Consider the following 12,798-nt stretch of genomic DNA (forward strand, 5'->3'; position numbering starts at 1 on the left):
TGCCTTGGTGCACAGCCAGCACATCTTGGCACAGTGTTACACCGTCCGGGTTATCTGGATACTTCCCACCAACACCAACCTATCCGAACTCCGGAGATGGGAACTTGCCCTTCAGTATATCCTCTCTTCTCGTCATCCGCCAGGCCTCAATCTCCGCTAATTTCAAGTTGCCGCCACTCATACCTCAACTTCTTTGCCTCTACACTTCTGCCTCGACTGACATCTCTGTCCAAACTCTTTGTCTTTAAATATGTCTGCTTGTGTCTGTATGTGTGGATGGATATGTGCGTGTGTGCGAGTGTATACCTGTCCTTTTTTCCCCCTAAGGTAAGTCTTTCCGCTCCCGGGATTGGAATGACTCCTTACCCTCTCCCTTAAAACCCACTTCCTTTCGTCTCCCCCTCTCCTTCCCTCTTTCCTGATGAGGCAACAGTTTGTTGCGAAAGCTTGAATTTTGTGTGTATGTTTGTGTTTGTTTGTGTGTCTATCGACCTGCCAGCGCTTTTGTTCGGTAAGTCACCTAATCTTTGCATTTATATTTTTAGGTTTTTTGTATCAGTATGCAGATGATGTTGTAACATTACAGGAAGTTTCCAGTTTTAATGGCTGCAAATGTTTTAACCTTTATCATCAGTTGTTATTACTAAAAATCTTCAAATCAATACATGTCCTGAGTAAACTAAATTTGATGAACTATCTAAAGACAAAAATCTCACTGCCATGGTGTTGACTTATTGAAAGTTCTAGAAGTTTTGAGGATAACAGCTTGTTATATAATATTGTGTGTAAGCACTAGCTGCATCAGACTGTGTTTGATGCACCTGTAAAGCTCGTTGCAATGTGTGTAGTTGCAGATAGACAGTGAAAAGAGTTATATGTTTAATGTGTTGAGATTTTCGTGTGGAAATGTGGAACTATGTGTGAAATTTTATGTGGAATGATAAATAAATCAAATTTTGTGAAAGAATAACTATTAGCTCCATGCCATATCCTTTAACATCCTGGATCTCAAATATGATATTACACATCATTTCAGTGCCTCTAGACGCTGACACCATCTTAAAAAGCTAACTGAACTTCTTACAGTTGTTTGATGTCATGCTTCTTGAACATGAATATACTGTTGTGTGCTAACACAGGATAGAGGGAAGACGGGGGTGCTTTAGGTCAGTCTACAATTTCCGAGCAGCAAGGAGCAGATGCAGAAAGACAAATTCCCAGTGAAGGCAGTGGTGACTTGGATCAGTGCCAAACACTCCCAGAGGGCACCTGCGAGAGATACAGATTTTGGGACTCCACAGGATTTTTGCAGCAGGAGACTCGAGGAATTCAGGGGTCTGATTAACATTAGTTATTAGTGATCAAACTATCTACTACACTGAAGGCTAATTCTAAACATTAGAAAAAGCAACTATCAAACTTGTTGCCTCTGGTAAGACATGCCTTTTCATGGTCATCTTCTACTATGATGCCTTACAACAGCATCTAGGTGGCAGATGGAGTTACCATTTAATTCTCTGAAGTGAAACTTCTCCACTGGGATAGCTGCCCAGAACATCTGCAATTTTCAGGGCTCTGGTATTAGTATTTAGCTCGGGTAACCTAAACACTACCGCTTTTGCCTGCTCTCTGCATTTTGTCTACAATTTCCTATCGTGGAGTGCGCATGATGGCTCCCAATGGCCTTAAGCATAGCAATGTACAAGTAATTTCGTCCTCAATGTATGACAATACATTGCTTGTTAGACATGTAATGTTTTTGTGCAATATCAGTTTGAACTATGAGCACAAATTTCTTTTTGTTAAAACAGGGGAAGGGTGTCATAATGTGCTACTGAAAGAAATTTGGGAGATCACAGTGTGGTTGGAGCATGACTTTTATTGTAGCTACTGCTATATATGTATATATTCTGCAAGCCACCTTATTGTATGTGGTGGAAGTTACTTGTGATACCACTATTTTTGCTCCTATTCGTGTTCCATTTCTCAAGAGCGATATATTGAGTTCAATGTGCAAGGTAATAAATCTGGTCCAATTTCAGTAAGCTTACATTTTGTTCACTAAATGACAGTGTGGAACTGTATTGAATGTCTTCCTGAAGTTGGGGAACATAGCATCAATTTGGGTACTGATGTCTTCAGTGCTCTGAATCACATGGATGAACAGAGCAAGCTGAGTTTTGCAAGAACTCTGCTTGTGGAATCCGTGTTGATCTTTATAGAGGGGACTAACAGATTATCCAAAGTAAGACTAGTCCTAGTATGTGAACTACACAAATATTTGGTGATCTCTTTCTTTTAGTTAGTGTTGTCTAACATGAAAGTCATGAGTTCTGTCCCAGACACTACTAAGAATGTGAATGAAAAAATTCATATACTATGGCAGCCAAAGACTATCATTCTGTTAGTAATATTGATCTGTGGTCGAGGTTACCATTTTTCCCCTTTGTGTGAGAAATTACCCACGTAACTTCATGAACCAGCAATTATCAAGAGTCTAAGGATAATGGAGGCAATGGAATCTGCTGCATTGAAGACACAAAGGTATATTTTTGGGGCATGCAGCCTTTTAAATAATCTCAGATCAATTACACCCATGTACACGCCACAAAACTTTTGCTGGTCTCGTATAATTCATCACCTTCACCTTGACAAGTCTCTACTAACAGTAATCCCAACCACAAAACCTAAACAACAGAGTAGATTACATCTGCTAACATCCATTATATATGCATCTACAACCTCTGATCCTCCCACGACCTCTAAGATGCAGCAACAAAGGAGTGCCCCCCCCCCCCCCCCCGCCCCCCCCCCCCCCCCAAAAAAATCATCATCATCCAGTATCAGCATGTACTGGACTAGCAGAACCGTATCCTTATCCAGGGCTTTGAATATAAATTGTTATGTTCGGAAATGAGGGGCATCCTGTTAAGTTGCTTCCTATGCCTTCCAAAGTAGTATTCTGTTATCCACTCAACCTACACATCATCCTTGTCCATCCCTATGCCACTCCCACTCCCAACCCCCTTGCCACGTGGGTCATATCCTTATTGAAGATCCAAATGCAAGACCTGCCCAATCCACCCAACCCTGCATTTCATACTCCAGTCCTGCCACAGGTTTATCCTCTCTTATCAGAGGCAGGGCCATCTGTGAAAGCAAATACCAGCTCTGCTTCAATCACTGCACAGTGTTTTATGTTCGCGTGATCACCAACCAGCTGTCCACCAGAATGATTGTCCACCATCAAACTGTGTCCAAGAACGAAGTTAACCACTCAGTGGCCCTCACTGGGCACAACATGCTAGAATTCAACACGTGATCTTGATCCTTTCCTCCAGCACCAGCTTTCTTATTCGTACAACACGTCTCTTGCTCTCGGAACCCTCTTGGCCTCAATCTCTGCTAACCTACTGTCCTCGTACCTTCTACCCAGCAGTTTCCCTTTCCTCTGTCCCGTCATCCCTTCTCATTCTTTGCCTCCACATCATCTTCATTGTTTGCCACACCTCACGTGCTCCGGTACACCTGTGTCAAATGCCTAGCCCATGCATGTGCCACAATTTCCTTCCGCATTCCTAGCTTACCCACCTACTGCCTACCTCTGAGCCACTGACAACCCATTCCCAGCCACTCATCCTGCTCACACCTCTCTCCTGCTCTACCCACTCCACCTGACACAAACCCTCAGTCCGATCCACCTGCCAAACTGCAATCCCGGCATTGTGAGCCAACCAGCACACTGTGTGTGTGTGTGTGTGTGTGTGTGTGTGTGTGTGTGTGTGTGGACTCTAGCTTTTCAAACGATTTTTTCCAGTACCAAACAAAGTTTTATTTTGTGTGTGCCTCTCGACAGCTCACTGCTTCTGCTATTTGGTGATTGGTCTCCTTTACTCCTAAATTAATAGGTGAAATTCTAAGAAATGGGAAGGTTTACGTGGCCGGCAGTTGAAGTTTTAATTGTTTGCTCTGCCCACTTCTATACCTTCTGGGGACACCAATTTTTGTTCATTTTATGCCGTTGGTCAGAACGCATATGTTGTTCTGCCTCGAAGGAAGCTCGTACTCACTGTTTAAGGTTCTTACTTCCTTCCAGTTTATCACCCTTTCTCCTCCACCTTCACAATTTATTAGATTTAACCTTGAATTTAAAAATAGAAGATTCCATAGGCAGCTTCCATTGGTTCACCGACACTGTAATAATTCTTGAATGGGAGACATACCTTGTGTCCAGTATTGTTCCAGTTACGCAACACCACTGAGAGATTATAGCAGGTGGAATAGTGGAGCTGGCTGGGCTTGTGTGGCAGCCAACAGTGTCTGGTATCCTGATGTCTGCTCGTACTAAAGACAGTTGTAAATGGACTGGAAATGCAGCAGACCGTGGGATGAGACCGTATCGATCCTACTAATAAACAACAATTTTAGAGGCTACCTTCTCAAATCGTTTATTAGAAAGAATTTGTGGCTGACATGCTGACAGCAGGCATCCCTCAGAGTTCGGATATTACAGGAGAAAGTTAAAAGTTTGAATGACGAGAGCATCTTGTGAAAGTAAAGCGATTGCTATACTCATAGCTACTCCACTTGTATGAAACTCTTATTAGGAAGCCATCACATGTTGCTTTCCCCATACTAATGGAGGCATTTAAGTTTTTTCCATGTATTTTTTATTTTTATTTCTAGTTTCCTCTTGAAGCTGGTATAATTTTTATATTGTTTTTACCATCAGTTAGCTTGATAATACTGAAGGGGATGAAATTAGCTAATTACTAATTATGAAATAAAGTGTTTTTTTAAAAACAAAACTAGAGCCTACACAGGAAAACAATATCCTCTGAGTCCTTATAGATATTAAGAGCAACATCAGTGAATGGCCTGTGTGGTGTTGGCACCTCTGTGAATAGAATACACTGAGGTGACAAAAGTTATGGGATACCTCCTAATATCATGTCGGACCTCCTTTTGCCTGGTGCAGTGCAGCAACTCAATGTGCATGGAAGACTCCTGCACAAATATTGAGCTATGCTGCCTCTATAGCCATCTGTAATTGCGAAAGTGTTACCGATGCAGCGTTTTGTGTGTAAATTGACCTCACAATTATTTCATAAATTTCAATGGGATCCATGTCGTATGATCTGGGAGGCCAAACCATTCGCTTGAACTGTCCAGGATGTTCTTCAATTCTTCAAACCTGCAGTGAACAATTGTGGCTCATCTTTAAAAATTTGATTGTTGTTTGGGAACATGAAGTCTGTGAATGGCTTCAGATTGGCTCCATCTAGCCAAACATAACCATTTACAATCTATGATTGGTTCAGTTGGACCAGAGGACCCAGTCCATTCCATGTAAACACAGCCCAAACCATTATGGAGCCACCACCAGCTTGCACAGTGACTTGTTGACAACTGAGTCCATGGCTTCCTGGGGCCTGCAGCACACCCAAACCTAGTGTTAGCCCTTACTAACTGAAATCAGTTCTCATCTGACCAGATCATGGTTTTCCAGTCATCCAGAGTCCAGCCAATAAGGTAATGAGCCCAGGGGGAGCACTGCAGGCATTGTTGTGCTGTTAGTGAAGGCACGTCAGTCATCTGCTGCCATAGTCTATTAACACCAAATTTCACCACACCATCCTAATGAATATGTTCATTATATATTCCACATTGATTTCTGCAATTATTTGATGCAGTGTTGCTTGTCTCTTAACACTGACAATTCTATATAAACACCGCTGCTCTTGGTCGTTACGTGAAGGCCATCGACCACTGTCTTGTTTGTGGTGAGAAGTAATGACTGAATTTTGCAATTCTCGGCATGCACTTGACATTGTGGATCTCAGAATATTGAATTTCCTAATGATTTCTGAAATGGAATGTCCCATGCATCAAGCTCCAACTGCCATTCCACGTTCAGAGTTTGTTGATTCCCATCTTGGGGCCGTAAGCATGTTGGAAACCTTTTCACATGAATCACTTGAGGAAAAAATGGCAGCACTTCCAATGTACTGCCTTTTTATAACTAGAGTGTGTGATACTACTGCCATCTGCATACATGCATATTGCTATCCCATGACTTTCGTCACTTCATTGTATGTGCAACATAGTGAGTTACTATAAGTAATACTCTGAGTTAGTCTTTCCAAGACTGAAATGAAGCCAATACCAATTACCAACTGCCAGAAGGGAGAAAGGCTGGTCAGTACAGAGCAGATGATGCAACTTCCAATATGCTGGCAGCCACAATAGGAAACAATAGTTCTAGCTTTCAGTAAAGCATGTTCCTTCTTCATATAAGAAAGAGAATTAGTGGGGAAGCTTTAAATTTGGTGAGAAGGGGTAATTTATTCATACTGTAGGTTGAGATTGAGCCACCTGTTGCAAGAAGAAATGGAAGATAACATTTGAAGCTTAATCTTTGCATACATTCTTTCCCATAAACGTAGGGTCCCTACTCCCTCATCCCGTCTCCGGCCATCCTGATTTAGGTTTTCCGTGATTTCCCTAAATCGCTTCAGGCAAATGCCGGGATGGTTCCCTTGAAAGGGCACGGCCGATTTCCTTCCCCATCCTTCCCTCACCCGAGCTTGCGCTCCGTCTCTAATGACCTCGTTGTCGACGGGACGTTAAACACTAATCTCCTCCTCCTCCTCCTACTCCCTCCTCCCCGTCTTTGCTAACCTCCAAAATAAACCATTCCCACTCTCCCTACAATTCCTCCCTGAAGAATATACAATGTGATGACCAGTACTAACCTTTAGGTGATGCAGCTTCTGGTACTACCAATAGCAACACTTACAGTAGGAAATAAAACTTGCAGCTTTCAGTGTAATATGTTCCTTCTTCAGAGGAAGTAAAAGGGGATTGGTAGAAGTTGGAAAATGGTGATGGTGATGGGGTGGGGCAGTGGCAGAGGGGGGGCGGGGAGGAGGGGGGGGGGGGGGGGCGGGCAGGTCATTACGTCTCTACAATGAAAGGGCCCACCACTTTTGAGGTAATATAGCCCCAAAAATTACAACATCTTCAAACCATACAAAGTAAGACTTGTTTTCAACAGAAGCGTAGAATTGTGTTACAGATTTTGACACAAAGAAATAAAGGCAATTTCTCAGAATCCTGCGTATGTGAAATTACGTTCAGTGACTGTCCCAGTCACTATTTAAAGGTCAAACCAGCCATAACTTCTACACTAGATACAAAGAACTTAAGAGTGTTTTCTAATATGAGGAGGAGGCAAGCCCACAGTTCCTTGAGGTACGTCTTATCTAACTGAAGTCATTCATTCATGAATACTGTGTAACACTAACTTCAGTCTTGATAATGGCCTCAGTTAGGTGAAGAAGTGTCCACAGTTTGTTCAGATATGCTATATCCAACTGAGACCACTCCTCCACTCATTCATGATTAGATCCCATAGCTCTATAAAATTGTGGGGCTGTCTGCTGCGTTTCACTCATTGTTCCGAACAGTCACAGAAATTTTCTATGAGATTAAGATTAGGCAGTTTGCAGTTTGGCAGACCACACTATTTTTATACTGTTAGCCACTGACCAATTGCCTTGTTGGTTGATACCCTGAACACATGCAACTTTGTGTGCTGCTGTGAAGAATGGTTATTTTTGAGATATTCACTCTCCATGTCCATTGCATACAGTCCCTTCACAATGTTCACTTGGAAACCGACTGAACTCGATCTACATTCACAGACAGTAGCACTCCATGTTTGGTTTTGACTTCATTTGTCACTGACAAGGTGGTCAACTTCACTCACAGTGTAGTCATAGGCACATCTGACCATGACAGCTCCTTCTTGACACACTCTGATCCTTCCTTCCTGCCCAGTGTCCTGTACCCATCCAATATCAAGTCAGCACTGGGATGCTGCTTCTCTTGTGGTATTGAGAAACAACCATACCTAGAGATAGGCTAATATTATGACCAGGTCACCACTCCCAAAGGCATTTAAAGGCTACTGGCAGCTCCTCTCTCCCCCTGGCCCCCTCCATAAGGAGGAATCCATGCACCCATTCAATCTGCATCTAGTATACTTTCTCTGTCAAATGTGACATCATTTTACAAAGTGTTGTGCATCGTATATCTTATACAAGACACAGCAACCAGCATGGTATTTACGTAGGTGGACATGGAAAACCACCTAAAAACCACATCCAGGCTGGCCAGTACACCAAATCTTGTCATTAAATTCAAGTGGCAGAGAGCCGATGTGATTCCCCAGGTCGTTTGGGTGATTTAATGCATTTTGCTAATTCAGGTAGTGTGACATTGTCATGTCTCCACATTAAGGCATCTTACTACACCGATTCTATACAACTGACGAATATACTAAACATTTCACTGCCATGACATACATCATACATCATGGCCAACAGTTACCAGTTCCAAAACAACCAGTGTGCACTTCTAAATGGGTGACTAATATTTTGTGCTGTGAGCTTGTTAAATGTATTGTATTTCAGAAAATTTGAATACCTTTCTAGGCATCTGCTTTTTATGGTTGTTCAATTATTAAATTTTTCTTTTCTAATCAAGTGCTAATTTGTGTATTAAACAATGATACAATTTGTCTAGTAGCTTTAAAAATAATTACCAACAGTGAACTAATGTTTTCCAGTGTCATGAGCATCAGCTTTCATTAAGTCAGTTTTACTCTTAAATAATTTTATTGCACATGTTTTCAGATATGTCATGGGTATCAGCTTATGACCATGGGAACACCATGTTAGCTGCTCTTCATCCCCCTTATTCTCTTATTATATGGGACATAAGAAACAAGACAAAGCTGTGGAAGAAGACATATACAGAAAATCTCGTGAGCTTCTCATTTGATCCATTTAATGCAATGAAGGTGGCATGTGAGTTTGCTGTTAAAAACTAAACATCTGCTTTTGCTTAAAGTGTTGCATTTTAAATTACAATTTATTTCTACAATATTCAGTTACGTAATATGTGGATAAAATACAGTATTTGAAGTGTATTGAGAGCATGAAATACTAGACTATACTAACCAAGTATGAAATTGTCCTTCCTTAATTTGTGTTATGCTGTTATATGAATGTTGTGTTGTCTTATTCATAGTTGACAGTGTACAGGCACATGAAGGTTAGATAGGCATAAATTAGAAATAACCTTTTCAAAATACTTTGTACATTTCTACCTATACTATGTACATTATACAAGAACCAAGAGGGAATAAGAGGAAGATAAAAGAGCGAGATAAAAGACTTTCAGTTCGAAAGGGCAAGACAGGGATGAAGTTTCTCTCTTCCTCTGTTCCATCTGTATGTTGAAGCAATGAAAGAAATAAAAGAAAGCTTTAGAAGAAAGTTCAAAATTTAGGAGGAAATGATATCAGTGATGAGATTTGCTAAATACATTGCAGTACCTGATGAATGGGATGAACAGTGTACCGTCCACAGAATGTGTATGGAGAATAAATCAAAGAAAAATGGAAGTATTGAGGAGCAGCAGATATGAGATTAGCAACAAGTAAAAGAAGTGATGGAATTATGTCAGCTGGGAAGTAAAACAAGGAGAACACAAGAGACAGACTAACATGGACAGAGAGATCATTCCTTGTAAAAAGAAGTCTAATGGTACTATACACAATCATTAGTAGGGGAAAGAAATTGAGAGTACGAATTGGAGCCTAAATTGTATGAAAGTGAATAATCAACTGCTGCAAAAGTGGAAAAGAACAAAATATTTGAAATGTGATATTACAGAAGAATGCTGGAAATTTAGTGAACTTGATAGGAGGTTCTTCTAGAACCGGTGAGGAAAGGAATGTATGTAAAACTATAAAGAAAGAGGAGGAGTGGGAGGAAGAGGAGGAGGACGGTGTAATGGGATACGTATTAATGCACCAGGAAATAACTTGAATAGTACTAGAGGAAGCAGCAAAGGGCAGATTTGATGTGGAACTAACTGCCAGTTGATGTATATATGCAGGCTTTCATCTTGGTATCTTCAGCTGACGTTTCCATATGAATATCCTGATATTTCACCTGCATGAGTAGCTTTGATTGTCAAAGATTCTGAATTATTATTACTTTCAGATAGCATTTTTGGACAATACTCTCAGAAAATATGTTATTTTTATGTAACTGAAGCTTAAAAATCCTTAAATATCATGATTTGGTTACGTGATGGAACATGATCTGTTATTGGCTGAAGCTATAGTGACGTCACAGGCTAGGAGTAAGATTAAGCTGTATATCTCTCACAGGAGTGTTAGCCAAAGTTACTAGTGTTTTCCACACTTTTTATGCAAACAGTTTAGTTATTTAGGATAGAAAATGCATTTACAGCTTTTATGTAACAACGGGAAGGAATTTTGTGAAGACTTTTAGTGGTAAACTTCCTGAAGTTGATTCATTTATGGTCTCTTTGTTCTTCAAAAACAACCCATATTTTTACGTTCCAGAAATAGGAAACATGAAAACTGCATTGCATGGTGACTGGGCAGAAATGGTGTGACACAGCAGTAAGTTGCAGAATTGTCTTATAACTGAGGGAATCTGCAATGATTATTTGCTTGGACCATGCTGCGAAAATTTTTGAGGACATCTTGTGAAAGCATGCACAATAAAACACAGTGGAAACTTTATCATTCAGAAGATAATTATGACTGTTAATTGCTATTGTTATTGCCAAAACTACTCATGTTTTCAAATTTTCATCCCATGTAATGGCACTCATAGGAAGTTGCAGAGTATCGTTGTTTTCCCTCAACAGCTTTACACATTATAGTTTTTCTGTTCCTCCAGGTCATTAATTTAAACCACCTGAAAATTATGTATGAATGCATGGTTTCGCGGCAATATGAATTAATAAAATTTTCTTGGGCTTCCAGCCGCATCAGGTGGTTAAAATCCCATGAGCTTTCGACCGAGCTCTCCTCAGTCATTGTCAAGTGGTAAGAATGACTGCTGTGTCGCTGTGGCTGCTTTGTTATATAGCCACACTACTGGCTGTGATGTCACTGGTGCTCTCTTTCTCGCCATATATGGTAATGTTTTCATTCCGCGTCCGTCGCGCCTGTTTTAACCTTGCTATGGCCGGGTCCCAGGCTGCGCTGAGCTGCAAACCGCTGTCCTTGTTGGTGTTTTCAGAGGTTTTTATTTCAATAGCTTCTTTTATGACACTATCCCAAAATCCCTTCATCCTCATAACGGCAGATGTTTCGTCGAGTAGAATTTGGTGCCCACTTTCTAAGTGTGTTCTGCCACGGTTGATTTTTCTGGATAGCGTAGGTGTAAGCACCTTTCGTGTTCTGTCCGGCGTTGCTCCACAGTGTGTGCTGTTTGGCTGACATAGTAACAACCACACTGGCATGGTATCTTGTACACTCCAGGCATTCTAAGCCCTAGATCGTCCATCATAGGCCTCGTGAACTGTCGAATTTTTGCTGCGGCCTGAACACCGATGAAATGTTACATCTCTATAAAATATGCAGTAGAGCTTTAAAACATCTGTTGTTCTAATGAATACTTAACTGCTGCTGAAAAACAATGATTTAAGAGTGTTTAAGAAGGATCACCTTTCATTGCATTGTAATGTGCTAGTCTTATTACATTTCCTCGTAACTTCCATGCAATGCTCAATTTTTCTCTTTGTCAGAATCATATAGTTTTATAACAGGTTCAGTTGAAACAGTTGGAAGGGCCAAATTATTGTATTCAATAGCTTATTTGGGAAGAATAATGTGGTCAGAAATCGTTAAACGATTTCTTCAGAATAAGAGGTATTTTGTGTTTGAAATACAGTTTCTTAACACCATCATTGTCATTCATCTCAAATGTATCAGATGTAAAATGAAGCTAATAAATGGAAATAGATATTAAAAAGTGTAATATGATATAGAATTTAAAGCTCTTACATAACTATATTACTGAAAAAAATTTGATCCAAATTGCGGATCTATCTTGTAAACATTGTGTTACAAATCCAGCATGTGACAACATGCACATATGGTGTGTTTCCTTACATCAAAATAATACAGAAAAAAACACAAGTAATGACCACTATCTCATTTGGATGTGTACAAGTGAGTTGCAACCACATTTTAATCATCTTCTCATTCTTTGGAACATTCAAAAACAATTTTTCAGGAGTTTTTATAAATGTATTTGTACAATGCGGTATTACATACCATTTGTAACCTGTTTTCTGAAACATAAATTCCAAAACAAGAAATCATTTTGAATGGACTTCACAACAGTAGGAGTAGCTTGCTAGCTCAGGCATCACATGACTCAAATGGATTGTTTTAATGGGCTTTCAAATTATTTTAATTTCATTTTCAAATTTTTTTTAAACACTGAAATTCATGAGGAAAAAAACTTGTTATGAGCATAAAATGCCATGATTAACACTTTAAGATGATTCCCAGAAATCACTCAAATATCCTGTTATTGTTAAAGTCCTGAACATACCAACTGCTTTGAAATTAGATTCTGTGATTGCTATATCTAAATACTTATTCCTTTGTACTTGCCAAAATATTAGGATTTCCTCTGTTGTCGTGTTTGTGTTTTTATACATTTTTTTAACAAAAGGTAGGCAAAAAAAAAAAAACAAAAAGAACTGACACAGCTGGCAGCAACAATGCATTTCTCATTGGGGGGGGATTATTAATAACAGGCTGAAGGCCATAAAGTTGTTGTTATGAGTGTAATGTTCCTGATTAAACTGCCTATTTAGGTTAGTGTATATAACGTATGTCAGTTTTTTTCATGTGACATAGCTACTTAATTATCATAGTTCAAATTGTTTCAT

At 40.0% G+C, this 12,798-nt stretch overlaps 1 protein-coding gene across 2 annotated transcripts in view; it reads left to right on the forward strand.

The window, feature by feature from the left end:
• LOC124612877 (WD repeat-containing protein 11-like) overlaps nt 1-12,798 on the forward strand; it is a 222,760-nt gene that overhangs the window by 40,513 nt on the left and 169,449 nt on the right. For both annotated transcript variants that reach the window (XM_047141331.1, XM_047141322.1), the window contains exon 5: nt 8,700-8,873. In XM_047141331.1, coding sequence (XP_046997287.1) covers nt 8,700-8,873 — 174 coding nt within the window. The remainder of the gene's footprint in view (nt 1-8,699; nt 8,874-12,798) is intronic.

Source organism: Schistocerca americana, chromosome 1 (assembly GCF_021461395.2).
Source record: "Schistocerca americana isolate TAMUIC-IGC-003095 chromosome 1, iqSchAmer2.1, whole genome shotgun sequence".
Taxonomy (NCBI): Eukaryota; Metazoa; Arthropoda; class Insecta; order Orthoptera; family Acrididae; genus Schistocerca; species Schistocerca americana.